This window comes from Schistocerca piceifrons, chromosome 2 (genome assembly GCF_021461385.2).
Source record: "Schistocerca piceifrons isolate TAMUIC-IGC-003096 chromosome 2, iqSchPice1.1, whole genome shotgun sequence".
Classification (NCBI taxonomy): Eukaryota; Metazoa; Arthropoda; class Insecta; order Orthoptera; family Acrididae; genus Schistocerca; species Schistocerca piceifrons.
The window spans coordinates 1100421295-1100447449 of NC_060139.1; the positions used below are offsets into that span (position 1 = coordinate 1100421295).

General features: G+C 41.0%; 1 protein-coding gene across 1 annotated transcript in view; it reads left to right on the top strand.

The window, feature by feature from the left end:
• LOC124774881 (E3 ubiquitin-protein ligase CHIP) overlaps positions 1 to 26155 on the top strand; it is a 111519-nt gene that overhangs the window by 39561 nt on the left and 45803 nt on the right. Inside the window, exons 4-5 of the mRNA XM_047249529.1 lie at positions 9648 to 9767; positions 9878 to 9934. Coding sequence (XP_047105485.1) covers positions 9648 to 9767; positions 9878 to 9934 — 177 coding nt within the window. The remainder of the gene's footprint in view (positions 1 to 9647; positions 9768 to 9877; positions 9935 to 26155) is intronic.

Sequence of the window (26155 nt, forward strand, 5' to 3'; positions counted from 1 at the left end):
AAAATACCAACATTATATGTGAAAGCTTAGCCTCTCTTCCACTGTATTAATCTTATAGACCAATGTTATATGTGAAAACTTTACTTTTTGTGTAGCAACACTACCGTATTTACTCGAATCTAAGCCGCACTTTTTTCCGGTTTTTGTAATCCAAAAAACCGCCTGCGGCTTAGAATCGAGTGCAAAGCAAGCGGAAGTTCTGAAAAATGTTGGTAGGTGCCGCCACAGCTAACTTCTGCCGTCGAATATATGTAGCGCTACACAGGTATGCTTTGTAGGCACAAAGATAAATACTGGCGCCAAAACCTCTGCGTCAGTAAATAAATTTTTTTTTTAAAAAAAAGGTGGAAGACGAGCTTTTTTTCTCCGCCCCGAGTTTCGACCACTGCATTTTCATACATTATTCAACGAAGTAAATACAAATTCCGTATTGTTCATCTTCGAATGTAGCAGAATTTTGGTGTAATACGAAAATCCGACTGGTAAGACTGTTTGGGATGTTTGTCAATATGGCCAACTCTACGTTCTGAATTTTTTCCTACCTGTGAGAAGAGATGGTTGCTAATAGGAACCTGATGAAATGTGAATCACATGCGGTATTCTCTTCACTATACGAATAATACGAATATAAACATTTTGCCATGTATTCTTTCGTGTTTGCTGCTATCTCATTTAAATCCTGTCTGCCTAATAAACTATGAAACTAGAGTGAGACAACAGCAAATGCGGAAGAATATACGTATCGTTTCATGTTTATATTCGTATTATTCTTATGCCTAATAGTGACACAGTCAGAAATGAAGTACAGCAACTGACTAGATTTTTAAATCTAAGGTGACTCTAATTTCTGTGCAGAATTTGATGTACTAAAGAAGCGGCCGCAAAGATTTTCAAACGGAGAAAAATTTTCGACTAACTCTCGTTCAGAACTATGTTCTATCATACGCAGTCTATTATTTGGTTCTTGTTGATCATTATCAAAGAAAGCAGCAGTGTAAGTAACAACAAATAGCAGTCTCTTGCCGTTGTTTCGGTTATGAGACAATTCCTCTCTTTTTTTATTATTGTAAGCGGCGGTAGCGCGCACAAAAGCAAGCCATGCCGCGAGCGGCGACAGGCCGTAAACACGAACTATCAGAAAGCGACAAACAATGCATGACGCAGTACAGTAATGCATTTTCAGCTTAGAGTGACATAAACACCTATAACAAAGAAAAGCAAAATAAGCAATCGATTCAAACCAGACGAAGCGCGTGAAAAAGGAAGCGTACCCGTATAAATACGGATGGAGCGCCTGACGCATAGCAATGGCTACCTGGTAAAGCTTAACTGCTAAGCTTACGACTCGAACCAAACTACTGTAGCTGCATCGTCATTCATTCGACCAAAATTGTGTCTCATATTACAATGGACCAACTTTGTTTCGATTTGGAGGTGCGGCCTAAAACTTTTTTCTCCCCTTGAATTTCGAGTCTCAGATTTCAGGTGCGGCTTAGATTCGAGAATTTTTTTTTTCCTTTATTTCGAGTCTCATTTTTCAGGTGCGGCTTAGATTCGAGTGCGGCTTAGATTCGAGTAAATACAGTATGTATAATGTAAACCATTAACTTTTTCTGTTTGTGTGTTCGCGCTACTGAACAGTGATGTTGCTATTGGCTGACTACATCACGTGTCCTAAGCCCTGAATACCCACTGTCATCGGCTGGCGAGATCACGTGACATGAACTATGACTGGCTTACAAAAGGGCATCGCAACTCGATTTCAATGCTTCGGAAAGTAACATGCAGTGTTTGATGGAATTTGAATTTATACTTTCGTAATACAAAAATATGCAGCCTACAAGTTGCTACACATCCAAGATCTTTCCTAAAAGTGTTTTTTTCCCTGTGTTTCATCTTCTAAAGTGCCGGGAAATTCTACGCCCGTGTATAAAACCATAGCCATTCAAAGGACTGTAAGTTATACAGTTCCGAGAGAAAATATACTGTCAGTTAACAGGGAAAAAGTATGTTTTCCCCCGGGAGAAAATGTATTTTTTAACCAGGAAATCCGGGAATTTTTTTCCTTGTACGCATATACACCCTGTTTTGGAATTGCAACGTCCACTTGTATTCTTACTTCAGGAAATAAAATTGTGCCCTCACATCCACTTTGAGCTTTCGCGCTTCTTCCCAGTCCATTTTGGCATTCGCCTTGAGGTCGGCATTCCATCTCATGGAGGAGCCATGCTGCTCATACGGGATGATGTTCATTGTCAACCCATCCCCCTGACTACCTGACTACCCGTCTTCAAGCTGTTGCATTTCACCTCTTCCTTCCTCCCTTGAGCTTTTCCCTTTGTACCGTTTGCATCCCTCCATAATTCTGTCAGATTTCCTCCAACTTATTGGGCAGCTACCTCACCCATTTCTGCTGCTCAGTGACTTTAATGTGCACCATCCTCTTTGGAGTTCTCCCAGAAGCTTTTAGAGAGGTGCCCTCTTTGCTGACCTTAATCGACTTAACCATATGTGCCTTAACATGGGAGCGCCCACGTTCCTTTCAGATTCCACGCACACCTATTCTCATTTGGAACTATCCTTCTGCACTGCCCAGCTTGCCCATTGACCCGAGTGGTCTCTTCTCTCTGACACATACTCAAGCGACCATTTCCCGTGTGCTATCAGTTTGCTGACTCGTACTCTACCTACGTCCACACCTAGGCAGCTTTCTAAGGCTGACTGGAAGCTTTACTCCTCCCTGGTGATCTTCGACACCCAACATTTACCCAGTTGTGGTGACCAGGTAGCATATCTTACAAATGTTCTCCCCACCACTGCAGAATCTTCCGTTCCTCACATTTCCTCTTTACCTTGCTGTGTCCAGGTCCCTTGGTGGACTTAGGCATGCCACGATGCCATTCATGCGCGGAGACATGCTCTCTCCATTTTTAACCATCATCCTACAATGACCAACTTCATTTGTTATAAACAGTTGTGTGTAAAGTGTTGTCGTGTTCTTCTGGATGCAAAGAAAAGCTAGCTGGATTTCATATGCTAGTTCTTTTAACAGTTCCACTCCCTCTTTTGTTGTGTGGGCCAGCCTCTGATGGCTGTCTGGGACCACGGTCCGTTCCAGAGTTTCGGGCCTGGCAGTAGCAGACGGTGTCATAATGGACCCTATTGCTATCTCCAACACCTTGGGCTGCCATTTTGTGGAGATTTTGAGCTGCTGCTCGCTATCACCCTGCCTTCCTCCATTGGAAATGAGTGGAAGAGGTTTGGGCAATACTCTTCTTTACTCAGAATCATGAGTGCTACAATGTCACATTTACTATGAGGAAGGCAGACCATGCTCTCATTTTTTCCCAATCCTCCACCCCAGGGGCTGTAAAATTTTCACATTCAGAAGTTGCAGAACCTCTTTCTTACGGGCAAGCACCTTCTCCTTCACACGTACAGTTGTGTCTGGGCAGAGGGCATGTTTCTCAGATGCTGGCGTGAAGCCACTGTCGTACCCATACCTATGCGTGGTAAGGACAAACACCTTCCTTCTAGTTATCACTCCATTTTTCTCACCAGCTGGTTTTGCAAGGTGATGGAATGTATCATTCATGCCCAGCTGATATGGTAGCTCAAGTCTCACAATTTCCTGACCACTACACAGTGTGGATTTTGATTTCAGGTGCTCCGTTCTGCAGTTGACCATCTTGTTACCTTGTCAACCCATGTCATGAATGGTTTTCTGCAGAAATACCAGATTGTGGCCATGTTTTTTGATTTGGAGAAAGCCTACAACACCTGCTGGAGGACTGGTATCCCCTATACACTGTACACATGTGGCTACCGTGAGCTCCAGCCAAGTTTTCAAGATACCTTTAGCCAGGAAAACTGTATGCCTCATGGTTCCATCTTGAGTGTTGTCATCTTTGCTCTCCCCATTAATCTTATAATGACCTGTCCCCTGCCCGATCATCTCGGGCTCCCTTTTTGTTGACAATTTTGCATCTATTGCAGTTCTGCACGAACCTGTCTCATTGAGCGAGGTCTTCAGTGAGTCTAGATCATCTTTACTCATGGAGCATTGACACTGGCTTTCATTTTTTCACTGACAAAACCATTTGTACGAATTTCTGGCAGTGCTGTTGGTTTCTCCCCCTATATTTACATCTCGGGCATGTTGCTCTTCCGTTTGTTGAAACTACAAAATTCCTGGGGCTCCTGCTCGACAGGCAACTTTCTTTGTCCTCCCCCGTGTTTTACTTGGCAGCCCGCTGTATGCAGTCCCTCAATGTCCTGTGTGTCCATAATGGCACTTCCTGGGATGCAGATCGAACACCCTTATCCATTTGTAATGATACCTTGTCTGTTCAAAACTAGACTGGGGGTGCTTTGTTTGTGCATCCCTCTTACACCGTCTCAGTACTGTCCCCCATTGTGGCACCCGTTTTGCCACTGGCGCCTTTTACACTAGCCCGGTTGAAAGTCTGCATGCAGAAGCTGCCGAACCACCGCTGTTCTACTGCCGTGACGCGTGCTGTTAGTGTGCCACGTGTGGCCACCCGTCCTGTGTCTCTTTCTTCGATGACTCCTTTGATCGCCAGTATGGGGTGCATCCCTCTTCTATCGTACCTCCTGGAGTTCGCTTTCAGCTCTTGCTCTAGCAGATTAACTTCTCGCTCGCTGCAACTTTCCCGGTGGGTGTGAACCCAGCTCTAACCTTGGCTTCGTGCAGTGGCCCGTGTTCACTTTGGCCTCATTCCTTTCCTAAGGACACTACTCCAACCTCTCTCTATCGCCATCAGTTAAGGACACTACTCCAGCCTCTATCACCATCAGTTTCCCGACCTTCACGCGGAACTTCGTAGTAGTACCTTTGTGTAAATTGATGGCTCTAGGACTGACTGCATTGTCGGGTGTGCTTTCGTCATTGGCGCCAACATTTTTCAGTATTGGCTTCTGACACACTGCTCAGTATTTACAGCAGACCTCTTTGCCCTGTATCAGGCCATGGAGTGCTTTTGGCGACACAGGCTTTTCAATTGTGTCAGCTGCTCAGACTCTTATCAGTGCCCTTCAAATCCTCTGTGCACTGTACACCGTCCATCCATTAATGCAACGCGTCCAGGAAAAGTGTTACTTACTCACTCTTGATGGAGCCACTGTGATGTTTGTGTGGGTTCGTGGTCATGCCAATCTGATGGGAAATGAGGCTGCTGATGGTGCTGCCAGGGCTACAGTCCTCGTACCTCAGCCTACTAGTTCTTATATTCACTCTGTCGATCTCTGTGTTGTCGTCTGTCAGGAGGTTGTGTCGCTTTGGCATCACCACTGTTCCTCCCTTCGTGGGGATAAGCTCCAGGTCATTAAGCCTCTCACAGCAGCTTGGACAACCTCCTCTTGGCCCTCCTGCCACAAGGTGATTATTTTAACTAGGTTGCATATTGGGCACGCCCTTTTAGCCATCTCCATATGTTAAGTGGTGCTTCCCCATCACTTTGTGCACATTGCACCCAACTTTTAACTGTCTGTCGTTTCGTGACTGAATTCCTCTTTTTTAAAGAAAAAAACTGTTTGGGTTTGCCATCTGAGTTATCGGCTGTTTTAGCGAACGATGCATGGGTTGCCAACCATGTTTTTTTTTATCCGTCATAGCAATATTAGTTCTGGACCTCCGTTTCTCTAGGGTGTACTTTATAGACCTTTTTCCACGTACCTGTTTTTAGCTGGCTTATCTTCCGTCGATTGGCAGTGACGTATAGTCGTTTTTAACTCCTCTCTTTGTCTTTGTATTTCACAGTTTTGGCGTTGGTGCATATGACCCTAGTTGTTTTTGCACCCTAAAACAAAACAAACTCACTCCTAGGCTGCAGCCTGAACTCAGCTGATCATAGCCAAAAGCGCGTTCAACAATTCACGAACTGTGGCCTGCTCTTCCAGCATCCTTGTACGGCAGGAACACATCCTGCCCATCCTAGTAAATTTAACTGAACAAATAAACTATAAAAACAGACAGAAACCTAGATGTGCAACTCGCTGTACTCCTGATGTGTCACCAAGGGACACTTGATACCTCAATGAACTGTATGATTGGCTGTTCAAAAGAAATGGAACCTGTGTTATGGGCTGCCTGAATACACTCACCTTTAGGAACACGAGATGAAACCTTGTGAATAGAAAAATACGCATGAGATTTAAGAAGTATAGTACTAGGAAAACACAGAAAAAGCTAGCTACGTAACTGGCTGCTGTGGAGATATGACGAGGCGACAGCTGAGGGCCTGGCTGTCTTACTAAATGAACGGATGTCTTGAAAACAAAAGAAATTAGCAACTACTATGCTGCAAACTGAATGAATGTACACTTCCGGCTACAATACAGGAGATTAAACCTCTTAAATGGAAAGCATGGGTTCCTTTGCTCTTCCGTGTTGCCTTCATCTTTTGTCACCTCGGTTTTGTATATCATCTTCATCCCTTAACCATAGGGTCCAAAGGTGGACCTGAGATTTTTCAGTTCTGCATTCAGGTGTTCTTTATCGCTGATCCTGTGGGCCCTCATTGTTAATGTGAGCAGGATGGATTTCTTCTGCCTTGACTTATGGTGGGAGAAGGGATGTAGGTACCTCCCGGTGTTGGTGGATTTTCTGTATACTCTGTGGGCAAGTTTACCATCAGGGTTTTGGTAAACTTTCATGTGAGAAAAGGCAGTGACCCTTCTTTTCTATATCTATGGTAAACTGGATTTTACTGTGCTGTTGATTGAGGTGTTGATGGAAATTCTGTAGCTGTTGTTTTTCACGTGGCCAGATACGGTATCATCGGCATACTGGAATAAGCGTTTCGGGCATAATGGGGCAGAATGAAGAGCTGTTCCTTCAAATGTCTCCACGTCTTATTTCCGCTGATAACTGGAAATAAAGCAGATGCGAGTAAAGGACGTCTAACACCCCTCCTCCTCATCCCCAGTACACTGTCGTATTATGAAAACAGCTTCTTCCACTACTGTGTAAGGATTAAAGTTTTCTCATTCAGCAGTAAGCAGAACATCCAGAGGAAGGCCACTTGCAGCAGTGGCTGAAACGTAGAAGAATTTAATGTATTGACAATGCAGTCAAATCCACTAAAGAATTTTATTGACGTGACAGCTGACGTCAAAGTCTACGCTTACAGTATCTATTTAGATTCTGCGTGGTAATAATAGTTCAGGAGAAAATTTTTAAACAGTCTTTAGTTCACTGCAACACATTGCGGCACTGCAAAAAGTAATATTTCAGCTCACTCCAAAGCCTTAACTCATATTGAAAGTTTTAAGTTCTCACAATTGCAACCTACTTTATCACCTGCCAATAGTGAAACAAAATGCTTCCTACTGCTGAACTCTGACAAAACTGTCCACCGAGACTAGTGGCTTACCACAAATCCCAAAGCCCTGTCACTCGCATGTTGCATTTACAGAGCGTCATTGAGCTCACTGTCGTGTGTGTTATGATGAACATTACACTTATGACCACCATTCAGATTTCATAAACAAAACATTGAAACTATTCCTGTATGAAGATACCCCCGACTGAATGACCTCAGAAGTATTGAAACTATTCCTGTATGAAGATACCCCCGACTGAATGACCTCAGAAGTTAAGTCTCATAGTGCTCAGAGCCAAGGTACCCCCCTTTGTTGTGGCCATTTCCTGCCAGCAAAGTATGTTTAAAGTCCATTGGTTCTCTTCTACTATTGATAAAAGACGGTGAGACAATTTAGACCATTGCCTTATGCAAAGAAAAGACGTTTATCAGTTTTCAGATATAGCAAAAGCCTGTCTTAGTAGCTGATTACAACAATTTTAATATTACTGTTAAATCACCGAATATGGTAGACTCACTTAGACAAAGAACAGCTAATGGATATGCCTGCACTCTTGATGGTTTCATAATATGTATTGTTGTGGAAAATTGCATAGTCTAACTTGAATTTTTTTTAAGTTCAGAATTATTTATTGGTTGTAGTTTATTTAGTGTATTAGAGCATATGTCTCAGAGGTCATAGTAAAAATTTCAGTTGCTACCACATTTGACTCCGTAGCTCATCACATTTTTGCATAATTAAATTTGTGAAGGAAATTAGTGTAAATGACAATTATTAATATAGCTGTAACTCGCATAGTTTCTGAAGTAGAAAACATTATAAGTAGCAATGGGCTTGTCTTATGGGCACACCCAGTACAGTAGCTTTGAAATTATGTAGCATTACTGGATTGTGTGACACTAAATATCCAAGATTTTTGAGTTGATATGTTTTATTTCAACAGCTGTTCTCGCCGTGACACCTGTTTTGTTCTGTGCATGCAGGCTTCACATATCATGGTAGAAGGGAATTTTGTGTCCCTGACACCTGGCCACTTACCTAGCTGCTGGTAGCTGAGCACTCCTGTGTGCATCCTTGGCATCTGTTGTTACCTTATCCTCTGCCCCTAGCGATAGTAGGCTGTAATTTACTGCATTTCTGATCTTGATGGCTAGTTTTCATTTGATTGCACCCAGTGCATACCATTTAGGATCTGTAGAATGAAAGCCTGGCAGGTCACTGTTTGTATACGTACAGTGTGCAATTTCTCAGTTGCACAGAATTTTTGTTGTACACATATTAAACAAAATCAAATTATTGCTGTTCTGTAATGGAATCTGTAACTAGTGTAAGAAGGGAACCTGTTACTAGTGTAAGAAGGGTCATTGAAGATTGAGGCATAAAAAGAAGTTATACTTATTACTAGTTCAATTTTGTGTTTCCTAAATTTTGTATTTTGTAAATTACACAGTGGAAACTCCAGGTTGAAATATAAGAAAAGTATACATTGCTACTCACCATATAGAAGACTAGAAGACATGTTGACTTGCAGACAGGTACAACAAAATGACACTGACACATTAAATTTTGGCCAAAACCTTCATCAGAAAAGGAAACTTGCAGATCCACCCACCCGCCCCTTCCCCTCTCCACACACACACACACACACACACACACACACACACACACACACACTGGGCCAGAATGCAGAGCTGCCAGAGATGGTGAAAGTGTGTGTGTGTGTGTGTGTGTGTGTGTGTTGGGGGGGGGGGGGGGCCCTTGCATGCTTGTTCCTTTTTCAGGAGAAGGCCTTATCTGGAGCCTAACGTGCAAGTGTCTTTTCATTGTCCCTTTCTGCAACTTCATGTGTCCTCTTCATGGTGAGTAGCAATCTACCTTTTCCTTATATTGTGTTTTGTAAATCAGTATACATATTTTGCAAAGTAACATGTACTTACTAGTTGTGAGTTGCATTGAGGAATTATTTAACTGCTGTATCCTTTTCGTGAACAGAAATAACTGCAATTAACTTTCTTGATCGTCTTTCTTGGGTCTATTCCGATTTCTCTTGAAAGTTTGTGATGTGAATTAGTATGCTTTGTCACCTTATCTGCTGTGCTGTTAATGCTTTCCAGTGTTCATTAAAGTTTTTACCTTTTTTGTGTTGGTGATTGCATGACAGTATTTGCTAATCAGTAACGTTTCACTATGATATGTTATCAAAAAACTGAATACACATTATTGCATCTCCTCTGAATATAAGTCTAAGTAACGGTTAGGATATAATTACCCCTTATCTCAAGGCATACTGTTTTACATTTCAGTCTTACTTGAACAGATTGATAAGGGAGGACACCGAGCGGCAGATAGAAAAACTGCGTGAAGAAAGTGGTGGAAATGAAGAACTTGTCCAGGACAAAGTGATGGAGCTGGAGCAACAGTGTGTATGTATCTGTGTGTTGATCTGTTTTGTAAAATAAAAAAAAGAAAAGAAAGAATCATCAGTACAGCGCCTTGTTTTGAAATTAAGTATTTTTCTTCTTTTTGTTTTCAGGACAACAATACAAGTGAACTAAATGCTATATTTGCCAAAGTAGATGAAAGGAGAAGAGTAAGTAATAAGAAAAATAAATTATGAGAACTTGGGTGCAAGTTGATGAGTCCCTACCCACTAAATAGAGGCACTGAGCAGTAGACTTAACTGTAAAAAAGGGGAGAGAGAATGGAAAATTTTAACTTTTGGATAAGGTTAAACATTTTCTCCTTGTTTTTCCATGCTTGTCCATTGCTCAGTGCCTCCACTATTTACTGAGTAGTGGTATAGACTTTCGTATGCCTTTTTATCTTCTATCTTGGATTTGTCATTATTGGAACTTACGAGATTGGTTGTTCTGTAGTGCAGCATTGTTTCTTTTTAACACGATGTAAGTTACTTTGAAACTATAACAATAGAAGAACTTGGTAAGATTCACGTAAGCTTTACAAATGTTGTATCTGAACCTCTTTGGATAATAGGACAGGTTCCTAAAAAAATAACACATTTATTTGTGTGTCACAATTTCTTTTCTGAAAGTTCCATTTCATGAAGAATGTTACAACTACTTGCAGCCATTGTGGTGATGGAGGAAGGTACCCCCACACACTGAAAAATAAAGCAGAATACAATAAATAAATAAATAACAACTGTTTCGAATGCTGTAGCTAATGCATCAAACATAAATTCTGATTCCCACCAGGTCAGTGCAGTGGTGTTGTATAGGAGCATTCAGTTATAGACAAACCCCAGGTGGAAAGGTGTAGGAGACCTATTTTCTGAGAGATTCTGTTAGATATTTTTTTTTCTAAAATTTGAGGCATAGCCATGCTACCAGAGTGTTTCTTTGTTTTTGTTTTAGAAGGCTCACAGCATTAGAAATGTGCCCATCATGCACTTCCATGTTGACTTTATTGTACGTCGGATTTCCATAAAGAATAAGTCTCAGTTCTCTCTCTCTCTCTCTCTCTCTCTCTCTTTCTTTTTTTTCTCCCCCTGTCTTACTGGACACAACCTTTCAGAAAGTATCCTCTGTGTGTGTGTGTGTGTGTGTGTGTGTGTGTGTGTGTGTGTGTGTGTGTGCGCGCGCGTGCGTGCGTGCGTGCGTGCGCGCGCGCGTGCATGTGTGTGCGTGTGCGTAGGGGGAGAGTGGGGAGGGGCAATTAGTTAACACTAGAACAGCCAGAGCTGTCAGAATGACTGCTACACATTTTGAAAACATTTTTTGACTGCAATTTTTTCGTATTGCTATGGGCTTCAGTGACTTTTGCAAATTACCAATCAGACTCATCCATACAAAATATAATTGGACAGGATGTTGTTAATGAGAATACTTAAAACTGCCGGAGCAGTCATTTCGACTACTGTATTGATTATTATAATAAAACATGCTACGACGTGTCCTCCTTCCTTACTATGGTTGAGATTAAATCTGTTATAATTATTCTCTAAACTGCAGTAATATGATTGACAATGAAACTGTTATTATATTTTGACTAAAGTTCAGTCTTGATCACGTCATGTATGTTTTAATGATACAGGTAACCGGTTTCGGTTCTTTCTACAAAACCATCATCAGACCCATGGCTCCCTTAGGATGGTAGGCGGAGCTCTCCTCGCTGCTACGCAGTCTGATCAGTTGACTGCGTAGCAGCGAGGAGAGCTCCGCCTACCATCCTAAGGGAGCCATGGGTCTGATGATGGTTTTGTAGAAAGAACCGAAACCGGTTACCTGTATCATTAAAACATACATGACGTGATCAAGACTGAACTTTAGTCAAAATATAACAATTAATTGATCACTGCTTTCCAAAAATGTTTACCAAAATTGAAACTGTTATTGTTTATTCACATCAGTTGTTTTCCCCTTCGTCTCCAGTAGTGTTGTCATTCTTCAGCTTGTCACAGCACAGCAATCGTAGCTCATAAAGAGCTGTCCCTTACCAGTGCAGAATTGTTCGCTTCTATTGCATGATATTCCAGATCATATGTCTGAGCAGAATGTGACCTAGATGTAGAGGACTTAGGAGAAGAAGCAGCAGATGAAGATTACTGCCAACCAAATGACCATTCTGAAAGCAGTGATTCAGATGATTCTGATTATTGAGGTGAAGTTCAGCCAGGTTGGTTATTGATGTTGTTATTTTCATTCAACTAATGCATAAACTTCACTATTTAGATTGCTGTTATTCTGGGCATATGCTTATAATTTGAAGTTTCGTATTGTTCTATTACAGCAGCAGAAAGTGTAACACACAAAACTAGGTATCAGAGGGGACATATAAATATGTGTCTCCCAGGACCTCGTAATGTGTTACTAAGTACAGATGGCTTTGCGTAGCGGACTGTAGCTGTGTTTGGAAAGATTATATCTGACAGATTGGCGTGTCATAACATCTTGAAAGGAAATTCAGGATCTACTCCATATTCAAAGTGGCAGTTTCTAATGATATTGTAGTGAGCGCTTGGCACCTTTTTATTGATGAGTCAATAGTGAAACACACAAAACACTTTACAGAAATGGAAGGAAAAACATGTTCTAAAAAAATTAATTGTGGAGTGTAAGTTTGGAAAAATTTGAGGCCTTCATTGCTGTATTGAAAGCTTGTGATGTTTTTGAGCTACTTTTCTTCAGTGAAATAATGAGGAGTAAACCTTTCCAAGAAACTCTTAAGATTTTTGCATTTTGACATTTTAAACATAAGACCAGAATGCATGAATACAGATAAATTTGCATTACCTTCAAAAACTTGGAACAAATTCATTAAAAAACTGTCATTTTATATATATTCCAGATGAAAATCTGAGTGCTGATGAGCAGCTTTTCCCAAGCAAAACAAGGTGGCCATTCTTACAGTATATGCCCAATGAATGAGATAAATTTGGCATAATATTTTATCTTCATGTGGACGTGGACTCAAAATTTCTGTGTAGTGGGTTTCCGTATCTAAGAACAGACTATCTCGGACCATGTGATGAGACTCTTCCTAAAATTGTATTAATGAAGTTCGTGAGCCATTTCAAAAGAAGAGGCAAAACATGACCACAGACAACTAAAATAAGCGAAACATGGCAAGAAGTTGAAACATAATGGAACAGCTTTTTGGAACAACTACGCAATCAAGGAGAGGCATTCCTAATGCTTGAAAGGAAATGAAAGCTCATCTTTATGACACAGCTCTCTTGAAACATTTCAATGGCACTCTCACAATGTTTCAAGGTTTGTGGGGAGGGGAGGAAAGAAATGAACATCCCTGTTCTCCTTGTCTCGGAAGTTGAACGTCAAGCTAGTCCCAAAAGAATTCTGGAAGCCGTAGACTTCTCCGACAATACAAAACATGGTGGATGAAGTGGGAAGAAAATGTACTGCTTGAGCCGGTACACATAAATGGCCAGTTCATGTACTGAATAATATTTTTGCGTTGGCAGCTATCAATTCATGGCTCATTTTCAAGAAAGTAGCAGGGAAGAGGATCACTTAATTACATCCTGAAGCTAGCTGAGGAGCTTTGTGCAAGGTACTTGGGTTCGAAACCTAAGCCAGTGGAAACAGAACCAGAATTTGGAGAGCGTGTGGAAGGGAATAAAATGAGGAGGCAATATAAATGAAGAAATGGGGGGGATAAGACAAGCTATATCTTCAAAAAGTGAAATTATACGTGTGTAGTTCTTTCTCAAAGGACATAACTAAGGACACGGTATGTAGTTCCCACTACTAAAGATAAACGATTCACATCAGCATGTGCAAATACACTGAAGAAAAAATAAGACAGTGTTTTACAAATATGTGGTGGTACGTGTATTTGGCAAACCTGTTTCGTGACTTTAATTGCACTAAATAAAGCACTGCAGTATTTTATAATAATGAGTATGTAATAACTACGTCACTTTCTGTACTACAAGAATTTGAAATAAAATCTGTGCTTATTTTTTAGATAAAAGAATTCCCAAAAAAAGGAACACATTCATTTTTATAATAAATGGGGAAAATATTTAGTTTGCAATAAGATTATATAAATTTTCCTCATTTTAGTGTTACATCCCATAGTTAATGTTTTCTGAACTTCGTAATACATATTTGAAGTGATTATAATCAGATCGAAAATAAGAATTCCAATATAGCGGCGAAAATGACCGCATCGGTGGTTTTAGGTCTGTCAGTTCTAGTGTTAAACACAATTAACACAAGCTAGGTGGCACAGAGTTGAGGCACTGAACTCGAAGTTCGGAAGGGTTGTGATTCAAATCAGTGTCCATCCATCCAGACTCTGGTATTCCATCATTATCCTTAATTGCTTAAGGCAAATAGTTAATTTGGAAAAAAACACAACTGATTTTCTCTCCCAATCCAAACAAGTGCTCCCATATGTCTAATGATCTTGACAGTATCAGCACGTCAAACAGTAATACTCCTTCCTTTCTCCCATGGCATTTTGAACTTAAGTTACTTTCAGCTTTGTCAGGTGTTAATATTTTCATATGAACAACATTAATAATCTTACAATAATGAAAGTTACAAACAAACCTCTGGGTAGCCAATCACTCAGATGTAGCTCTGGCTCTGAGCACTATGGGACTTAACATCTATGGTCATCAGTCTCAGATGTAGCTGATTGATGCACAGCGCATACATGCACGTAACAGGATAGTGGCTCCACTACCATTTGAGCTACCACATTCTTTCTAGTGTGAGAGTGCACTTTCATACACATGACCAGGCACCCTAATGGGCCTGAGTGGCAGTAATTTGGACAGGTGATGTAGTTTCATGCTGCTGAAAGCAACTAACTGTGCTGGACCCTGTTACAGGACGGACTTTTTGCGACATCATACATCATCTTCAGTCAGTGTCCAGTAGGTGACTGCTTGGCGCTTTAAACAATTCTTTATGAGTCAATACATGAAACTTAATTTTCGAACACTGCTCGTTTATTGTTACTGGTCACATTGATGGTACAGTTGCAGATAATGAGACTCATAATTGTCACAAAATAGATCAGTAATGCATGAAGACTTCAGGGAACCCAACTTAAATAAACACATCAAAAGTCAGAGCAATTCGATATTTGGGGAATAAGCATGTGGTAGCAGATGTAGGAATCCCGTTGGAGATGATTTGCATTCTCTCTCTCTCTCTCTCTCCGATCTTTTGTATGGTGTGAAGTATGTGTCTGCAATATGCAGATTATTGTGATCAATACCTGGACAGTATAGTTTTGGGGTGGTTGTGTTATGGATGAAGGGGAAAGAGGGGATGAAACCAGATAGTGGTACACAGTTCACTCCTCTCGAATAGCAGAATAGCACCAAGGGCCTGTTTTCTAGCAAAGTACTCCAAGAAATTTCTAGAAACACAAATTTTATGTATGGAATATTTCGTGAACTAACATGTTACTCTAGTCCCTATTTATTGAATTGACAGCTTCAGCAGTTCAATTTCTCAGCTCTTGAAGAGTAGCAGGTGGGACAAAGATTCTGTCTTTTATGTACTGCTGCAGAACAAAATCACAAGGTGTGAGGTCTGGTGACCTGGGAGGCCGAAAGCAATGAACGGGATCTTGATGTCCACCTTTTCCAATCCAATGTTGTGGGATTAAGGTAATGCTGCACCTCAAGTTGAAAGTGGGGTGGCGCACCATCGTGCATCAAAAAGTAATCATTGGAATCTTTGTGAAGTTGAAGAAACAACTACTTTGCGGCATGTCCAAGTATGACAATCCTGTCACAGCTTTCTCTGTTAAAGAGAAAGGTTCGTAAACTTAATGAATGGAAACAATACAAAACTCATTCAGGTTCTGTGAGTGTCTTTCGTATACTACGATGATGCCAGGATTTTGTGACCCCCAGATTCGTACATTATGGTGCTTTACTTTACCCAATACACAAAATGTCATTTCGTCCAAAAAGATGAGTCGCCCGCAGAAAGAGTCCTTTGTCATATTCTGGAGAAGTTCAAGGAAATTGAAGTTCCTGGCCTGCTTATCTTGTGAACTTCTGAAGGCTCCATGTGAACGCATCCCGGATACACTTTCCTCAGATGTGGGTGGCTGTCCAGTGCTCTTCCCTTCGCATATGCAACCAACTTCCAAGAATTTTTTGTGCCAATCGTAAACCTGCGTGTGCAGAGGCAGCTTCTTGCTGAGTTGGCATAGGAATGCCTATTGCACTTGAACTATGGATGACTTCTTGCAAATCCCAATACACACAGTGATTTCTATAGTGATGTTGGTACCATGTTGCTGCCAACATATTACAGCGCAGCTGCGTCAAAACTTTGAACCTGTGTCTCTCCAGTGCCTTGCAATGTGTTTCTGGCATTTGTAATTCATCTGTAATAAACAGCTGAAATCGGCACTTCCTTTTTGAATCATCTGGTATTGGTATGAGTTTCAGAGAACAACAGATGTTCTTTATAAGGAAGGAAATGATAGAAGAAGAAGAAGGAAGGAAAAAAAAAAAAAAAGTATGTCAGTATGACGACGTATTGTTTTGCTGCGACGTTTTCAAATAAATGCCTCACGAAAGTTCTTGCCATGTCATATTTGTATTCGATCTTGCGGTTTTATTGACTTTTATCTGTTGCCATTGTCAGGAGATTTTAGTAGGCTATTATGTATTTTATTTAGGTGGCCTAGTTATGTCTTGGAAATGTCCCAAATTTGCAGAACTACCACATGCTGCCAGAAATCATGCCAATTGTCTGATTGATGGAAGAACATTGATAGTGATGCAGGTTTTGGTAGATGGTGGATGACAGCATATTTCTCCGTTACCTTCCAGCATCAAGTGTGTTTTCATGCACCAGTAAGATCTTTCTGATTAAAGTTGTTTTTACACAGTAGGTAGATGCGTGGAATAACACATCTGTTTCATCAAACATTGTCATATGTTTGTCCATAAGGCTGTGTTTGGCAACAACAGATTTGTCAAATATACTACTACTCCCTACATATCTCTGCTATAGAGATCGTGAGGACAAGACTAGATTAATTACATCATGCACAAACAGAATATTTTAAACAGTCATTCCTCTCACGTTCTATCATCTACATCTAGATCTACATTTACATCAACATGGATACTTTGCAAGCCACTGTACGGTGTGTGACGGACGGTATGCCGTACCACTACTAATTATTTCCTTTCATGTTTCACTCACAAATAGAGTGAGGGAAAAATGACTGTCGATATGCCTCCGTATGATCCCTAATTTCCTGTATCTTATCTTTCTGGTCCTTACGTGCAATTTATGTTGGTAGCAGTAGAATTGTTTGACAGTCAGCTTCAAATGTCAGCTGTCTAAAATTCTGTTAATTGTGTTTCTTGGAAAGGACATCGCCTTCCCTCCAGTGTTTCCCTTTTGAGTTCCCGAAGCATCGTGTTGTTCAAACCTACCGGTAATAAATATAGCAGTCCGCCTCTGAATTGCTTTGATGTCTTCCTTCAGTCTGAGAGTGTACAGATCCCAAACACTTGAGCAATACTCAATAGGTCGCACCAGTGCCCTATATATGGTCTCCTCTACAGGTGAAGCAATCTTTCCTGAAATTCTCCCAGTATACCGAAATTGACCATTTGCCTTCCCTACTGCAGTTTTCACATGCTCATTCCACCTAATATCACTTTGCAACATTATGCCCAGATATTTAAATGACTTCATTGTATCAAGCAAGACACTAGTAATACTGTATCCGAACATTACATGTTTGTTCTTCGTACTCAACTGCATTAACTTCCATTTTTCCTCATTTAGAGCTGGCTGCCCTTCAGTACACCAACTGGAAATATTGTCTCTTGTGGGAACCTGGTGGGTTATGGTAACATAGGATATACTGAGGGAGAGTTCCCACCTGTGCAATTCATGAAAGCTAATGTTGGTAGGAAGGATCCAGATGGCACAGACTGTGAAGCAGTCATTAAAATGAATAATGTTGTATTGGGTAGTGTGCTCAGCGAATGGGTGGTCCGGGTTTTCTTCGTCACAGTTTGTGTGGACAGACAGCTTGTCAGTTCATATATGAACCAACAGACAAGGGCTCGGGAGGTGGGGTTGTGTAGGGATAGACGAAGTTATCGTGTAGGTTCAGTGAGCAGTGGAATACCACTGTGGGAGGAGTGAGAAGGATGGTGGGTAGGACATTGCTCATTTCAGGCCATGATGAGAGGTAGTCGATACCTTGGTGGAGAATGTGATTTAGTTGCTCCAATTCTGGGAGACACTGAGTCAAGAGGGGAATGCTCATCTATGGCCAGATGGTGGAAAGTGGTGGGCGAGCGGAGAGCTCTCCCGTGCATTATCTCCAATTACCCACTACCTTCCATAGTCCCACCATCTGGCCGCAGAGGAGCATTTCCCTCGCGATTCGGTGCATCCCAGCACTGTAGCAACTGAATCACATTCTCCACCAGGACCTCTTGTTGTGTGTTTAAATGAGCATTGAACACTTGTAAGAAAAACTGTTTGTGTTGCTCTTTAATTGGAGGTATTATTTACAATTGTAACAATATAAGGGAAAGGGTAGATAAAGATGACATTTTGAGCTGCAGACAGGCTCAGTGAATAGACTTTCACACATTTAGCTTTCAGCCAAAGCATGCTTCGGAAAAGGAAATGTGCACACATTCAGTCTCACCAGCAAGCGCACCTCGTGCATGCAAGGCTGCCATCTTTGCAGCTCAGACAGGAATGTAACTGTCACGTGAATGAAATGAGGGGCATCTTATCTGAGATCCATCCCACATCTCCTACTGACTCCCGCAACATCCTACTACAGCTTTATGCCACTCCTCATCCCCAGCCGTTTGCCTCAGGGATCATGTCCTTGCACATATAGGTTTCGCCCTTACTATAGAGGGTGAGTCACCTAACATTACCGCTTGATATATTTCGTAAACCACATCAAATACTGACGAATCGATTCCACAGACCGAACGTGAGGAGAGGGGCTAGTGTAATTGGTTAATGCAAACCATAAAAAAAATGCACGGAAGTATGTTTTTTAACACAAACCTACGTTTTTTTAAATGGAACCCCATTAGTTTTGTTAGCACATCTGAACATATAAACAAATACGTAATCAGTGCCGTTTGTTGCATTGTAAAATGTTAATTACATCCGGATATATTGTAACCTAAAATTGACGCTTGAGTACCACTCCTCCGCTGTTCGATCGTGTGTATCGGAGAGCACCGAATTACGTAGGGATCCAAAGGGAACGGTGATGGACCATAGGTACAGAAGAGAATGGAACAGCACATTACGTCCACATGCTAACACCTTTTTATTGGTCTTCTTCACTGACGCACATGTACATTACCATGAGGGGTGGGGTACACGTACACACGTGGTTTCCGTTTTCAATTACGGAGTGGAATAGAGTGTGTCCCGACATGTCAGGCCAATAGATGTTCAATTTGGTGGCCATAATTTGCTGCACACAATTGCAATCTCTGGCTTTGCTGCACACAATTGCAATCTTTGACGTAATGAATGTCGTACACACCGCAGTACATCTGGTGTAATGTCACCGCAGGCTGCCACAATACGTCTTTTCATATCCTCTGGGGTTGTAGGCACATCACGGTACACATTCTCCTTTAACGTACCCCACAGAAAGAAGTCCAGAGGTGTAAGATCAGGAGAACGGGCTGGCCAATTTATGCGTCCTCCACGTCCTATGAAACACCCGTCGAACATCCTGTTAAGGGTCAGCCTAGTGTTAATTGCGGAATGTGCAGGTGCACCATCATGCTGATACCACATACGTCGACGCGTTTCCAGTGGGACATTTTTGAGCAACGTTGGCAGATCATTCTGTAGAAACACGATGTATGTTGCAGCTGTTTGGGCCCCTGCAATGAAGTGAGGACCAATGAGGTGGTCGCCAATGATTCCGCACCATACATTTACAGTCCATGGTTGCTGTCGCTCTGCCTGTCTGAGCCAGCGAGGATTGTCCACAGACCAGTAATGCATGTTTCGTAGATTCACTGCCCCGTGGTTTGTGAAACCCGCTTCATCGGTAAACAGGTAGAACTGCAACGCATTCTCTGTTAATGCCCATTGACAGAATTGCACTCGATGATTAAAGTCATCACCATGTAATTGCTGATGTAGCGACACATGAAACGGGTGAAAGCGGTGACGATGCAGTATGCGCATGACACTACTTTGACTCAGTCCACCGGCTCTCGCAATGTCCCGTGTACTCATGTGTGGGTTCATGGCAACAGCAGCTAACACCCCAACTGCACCCGCTTCTCCTGTGACAGGCCTGTTACGGACCCGTTTGCGCGCTACGACCATACCTGTTGCATACAGTTGGCGGTAGATGTTTTGCAATGTGCGGCACGTTGGATGCTCTCTGTCCGGGTACCGTTCTGCATACACCCTACAGGCTTCAGCTGCATTTCGTCGACACTCGCCATAGATGGAGTATCATCTCTACCTTTTCAGAGTTCGAATACACCATGGTCACAGTTCCTACAACACTACACTATCACAGACGTCTGGTAATACAATGTACTACAGTTGGTCTGCGTGCGGAGACGAATGCAGAATAACAATAGCAGCAAGCGCTACTTGCGGACACTACGACAGCTAGACCAAACCACAACAGTGCACTACAGCCACACTCGTAAACACGGTCTTCATCGTAAACATGTCCCTGCAGATGCTGCTCGCCGACCGTGGCCCGTGTTTGTTACAACACGCAACTGAACGTCGGAGGTTTCAAGCGTCAACTTTAGGTTACAATATCTCCGGATTTAATTAACATTTTACAATGCAACAAATGGCACTGATTACGTATTTGTTTATATGTTCAGATGTGCTAACAAAACTAACGTGGTTCCATTTTAAAAAAACGTAGGTTTTTGTTAAAAAACATACTTCCGTGCATTTTTGTATGGTTTGTATCAAACAATTACACTAGCCCCTCTCCTCATGTTCGGTCTGTGGAATTGGTTCCTCAGTATTTGATGTAGTTTACGAAATATATCCAGCGGTAATGTTAGGTGATTCATCTTGTATATTCTCCTATCCTGAAAATATCACAGCCTCAACCTATGGTAACCTACTGTTCCTACACTCTGCACCCAACAGTTTCCACCTTCCTGTCCTGTCACTTGCTCCCTATTTTCACTTCCTCACTCTCATTGTGTGCTGCCCTCTGCCAATGCATCTACCAGTCTTTCCCATTCCGCATTTGTCTCCTTTTCCACTCTCCTCCTCTCTGCCTCACACCTCTGTCGCACAGCCTCTCGACGCTGCACCTAGTGGGAGTCTCTTCATGCCTCTGTGCATGCTCCGTCAGGCAGTGCTCTTCTCTCCCACCCGTACCCTGCTATCCCTTCCCCGCCTCTTCCAGATTTCTGCTTTTGTTCACACGACAGTTGCATTCCAGTCCAAACTGATGGAGATGGCAGATGGGTGTGTGTGAGGTGTGCTCACATGTGTAAATGAATGTGTGTGTCTCCATATCTGAAGAAGGCTTTGGCTGAAAGCTAAATGAGTCTTTTTGTTGTGCCTGTCTGCAATTCATCATCATATTTATGGTTAGTAGCAATCAATCCTTTTCCTTGTATGGTTGATATTCCAACCTATGGTATCTATTGTTTGATTTATAATTGGAATTTGAATGTAATAAGTACTACAAAGCCTTAAAATGTGTATATTCATTTTGAAATATCCTGAATCAAGCTTCTAATAATAGATAAGCATCAGCTGCACAGTAAGACTGGGGAAACAACAGCTCTTTCCAGATTAGCAGGTTTCTTACTAATTATTTAGATTGAATGAGTGTGAGAAACATTATATAATGTAGTGATCATTTTAAGTTTCTGTGATGTCTGTCTCTCATGTTAATGTATTCCTTGTCTCATTGCACATCATGGAAGTTTCTTCTCCTTAATGGGACCTATGGATGGATGAATTTTGTTGTTGTATTAAGTATTTTGAATTTGTTTTTTACTGATAGTTAATTAGTGATTTGCATGTTTCCATGGTAGTTTATTTAAGCAGTTGGCTGGCCTTACAAAACCCAACAGATCCACTGACATACCAACCAAGTCAACCTCAGCCTGCTTAAGAGTAAATCCAATTGTTTATATTGTTCCGTGTATTACATCAGCTATTTCCTAGATGTATTGTATTTTAAAACAATCACTATCTGGTATGTAAACCACTAACTTCAGCTACAGTCAATATATCCCAACAATAATACCTTCGCAACCAGGATCCACTTATCGTTATTTACATATACCATTTGTAGTGCTATTAAGGCATGAGCCTGTTACAAAAAAGGGAACAAGTGTATGCTTGAGCCTGTTACAAAAAAGGGAACAAATGTATGCTTAACCACACACACACACACACACACACACACACACACACACACACACACACACACACACACACCACCTGAGTAACCAATACATGTAGACTGTGTGTGCCCCACCTCAAATTTCAGTACTGCATTGCAAATGTGAGTGGATTAATCGCAGTGTGTTTGTTTTAGGAAGACTGGAGAAGTTGTTACATGTGTAAGGTTCAAAAAAAGTGAAAGGCACAGATAATATCTTTGCAGTTTTAACTGATGTATGTACTGTATCTGTGTAGGATGTTCAACCATCACAATGATTAGAGATTTATACCTATCATATGTTTTGGCTTTAGATAGCGATTCATTATTATGCCCACTTGAATTGGTTATAATTTAAGAAGAACTTCATCGCTTATTTGATGAAGGATATTCGTGAGAAGATATTCTGTGAAAAGATAAATTTATGGATATTGTCTAGCAATTTAAGCTGTTCAGTATGACCCCAGCTAATAAACAATATACACCGATGTCTTCCTCAGCAAATTGAAGCTCTCGGATGTGTGGCTGAGTGAGTTCATCAATATGACGCAATGTTTCAATGAGTGTCAATCCTATTGTCTTCTGGTGAAGTGTTGAAATGTTGTTTCTCAAAACTGGCAAGTTGAGTTAGTCTCCACTTTCCATGCCATATTGACAGTTAGTGTGTGCAGTGTATTGTGTCCACAAACAGGTCCCAAGGAGACCTTAGGTGTTAGCCACCACCTCTGATGTTTATGTGGCCATTATTAGTTGTAATTTCAATGGCTTTCTGTTTTACACTTTTCCCAAAATTCAGTGCCCTTGCACAACACTCTTGCCCACTTAAAATCAACCACGTGTCTGCCTTCCAAACTATGCTCAGTGACCATCACTATTTGTTTCTGCCCCAGGCAGATGTACCTGACATGCTCTGTGAAGCACTGTGGAATGCAGTGCTGTGTGTGCCCGATTCACTGCAGTTCCAACAAATTGAATTCTTTTCCATGATTTCCCTAAACCACTTCAGGCAAATGCTGGGATAGTTCCTTTGAAAGGGTATGGCTGATTTCTTTCCCCATCCCTCCTTCCCTTTTCTAAGCTTGCCCTCTATTTCTAATGCCCACATTGTCAATGGGACGTTAAACACTAAATTGAATTATGTTGCTGCCAGGCATATGCAGCCCCACTGGATCCTCGGCCAAGCCAGTTACGTCATGAATATTCTGTGGTGGTTGAAGTATTGTTTTATCGTCATATCCTTGCAATTTTTGCTGTGTGGAAGAATTGCAAGTCACTTGCCCTTTTCCTGTGTTATTTTGGAGCTACACATTGTATGCATTGCCTTTATAAAATGTGTATCAGAGCCCAGTACACAAATTTCTCAAATCAGGGCTGTGTTGGATGTTGGCAGCTAGATGCATGCAAATACAGGCAAGCGAGTGTCAATTTCTTTTACAAAGAGTAGCCTAATAAGCTATTTTGCTACTTGAACACCCAGATGTCTAGAATTGGGAGACAGCCATTATTGTACTCCTCCATGGTGTATTTTCTTGTGGATGGTATTGATATTTCCAAGAAATTTGTAGAGAGCTTCCCTGTCATGTTGTCACACGGTAAGTGTCATCCACATATCCATAGAATTGATGTAGTTTGAGGTGTGCAGACTCCGTAGCAATTTCCTCATAATATTCCGTATATGAGGTGTGATCAAAAAGTACTGTAATTTTTTTTTTAACTTTGCGTGCTTTATACATACGATTTTCAAACTTTTTTTTATCCTGTTACGCATATTGCTGATGTATGTTTGCATTTTCAGTGGTTTTGAATGTTTAGTTTATTGTTGACAGTAGGAAGGGTTATATGTGTTTTTCACTGCTCGGCAAATTTTTACGTTCGACAAAGATGGCTTAAAGAATTTGCATTAAATTTTGCTTGAAAAATGGAATAAAGTGCAGCACCACATTTTTAATATTGACTGTGGCTTTTGGCAAATCTACTATGAGTAAGACAGCAGTTTACATATGGTAGAAACATTTCAAAGAGTGTCTAGAAGACGTTGAGGACGACGACTGCCCTGCATGCCCTAGCACATCAGTTGGACTGGAAATAAGAAATGCCCTGAAGTGCCAAAACTGTGCAGTGTCAGATTTTTGGTGGAAACCATTGTATGTGCCAAGGCGAATAACATGGGAAAAGTTGGCACTACCACAAAGGTTTTCTTTTAGTTCACAAAACATCCAATATATGTTGGAGAATGGGTGTTCCATCGGCAGCCGCGTGGTGAACGCTTAATGTGTCATTCACCTAAAGGCAGTGGTTGCTGTAACCTCTCTGGTGTGAGCTCCTATCATTGTTGTACTTTGAATATTCTGTATTTGTTTTGGTACTGTTTATTGCTATAAGAGAAAGGAAAAGAAAGGTTGCTGACTTAAAAAGAAACTCTGAGCTAAGAATTCTTGGAAGTCCATATTCAAGAACAAAAGGACAGCTGTTGCTCTTGAGCAGCCACCAACATTTGATATAAGTTCGAACCATAGTTATTACAATGTGTTTGACATAATAAAATACCTATAAGGAATATACCTATTTTAGTTTCATTAATAGTATTCTCATTGCTATTATATAAGTTTGTTTTCAGGTGCTGTGTGTAAATGTAGCTATTCCTGCTAATCATTACCGTATAAACACAGAGAACATCCATTTCTGCATTTTTACCCACTCTGTGAAGAACAGCAAGTTATGTAGTAAAATGTTCCCAGATATTTTTAGAATTTCTTCCTGACAGCTACAGACTCTTCAAGAGAAACAATTTACAAGGACTGTAGAGGACACACTGAAAGTTCTCAAGCTCAAAAAAAGTTCAAGGATGGGGGTGTGAATCAAATTGAAGTACACATCAACAGTGTTCCCAGAGGAGAAAGTCACAATGGCAGAAGGAAAGTCGAGTGAAGAACATTTCAGCCCGGACTTGAATATAAGCTACATGTGTGCTTCTTTTAAAGAAAAATGTGTGACTTACTACAAATTTTATTCTACAGCCTTCAAGGAATTCTTCAGCAATATATCTTTTGGCAAGCCAAAAAATTACACATGTGAACCATGTGATAAGCTGAGTTTGCAGGCTAAAATTTCCTATGATGAATCTGCTGAGTCAGCAATGCAGACTCGTGAAAATGACAGGAAATCTCAGGAATTGATGAAAATTGACTGTACAAATTCACAGATGACATTGAGACATGCACTGTATCCATAGGTTTGCAAAATGTTATGTTTAAACCCATGCTGACAGCATGTTTTACTTGTAACAGCTCTCAAATTGTAACTTTGGGCATATATGCTGATTTAGGCAATTCATTCATGTACATGTGGCATGAGGGTGTAGCTGGTTGAGGAGATAATGAAGTGGTATCCTGTATATTAAAGGTTATGGCTTTGGGATTTATACACAAAAAGAAACTCATTTTGCAGAGTGATCACCATGTCTGGCAGAACAAAAATCATATGATGTTGATGACATTAATGTTGCTTGTTTCAGAAGATATCTTTGAAAGTGTGGAAATCAAATTTGTAGTGTCAGGTCATAGTTACATGCTTTCATTAAAGACTTTATTATAGAGAAAAGAATGTTAAATGCATGGAGCCTGAAGAACTGGAAAATACAATGACCACAAATTGTGTAAAAAAATCGTTTAATGATGATCAACATGGGCGAAAGTGAATCCTTGGATCTGGCTTAGCTAATACGTATCTTATCATCAAGCTAAAGATAACCAGAACTTCAGCAATACATTCTACTTCATACAAGAAATGCAAGCTTCTAATGAAAACTCTCATTTTGATGAAGCAGACTGGACCGAGTCATATGTGTTCAAAAAGGGACAGAACTTCAGTGATCCACTATCGTTAGGAAATGTGCACTGACTACCACTTTGAAACAAATTAAGTGAAGAAAAAAAGG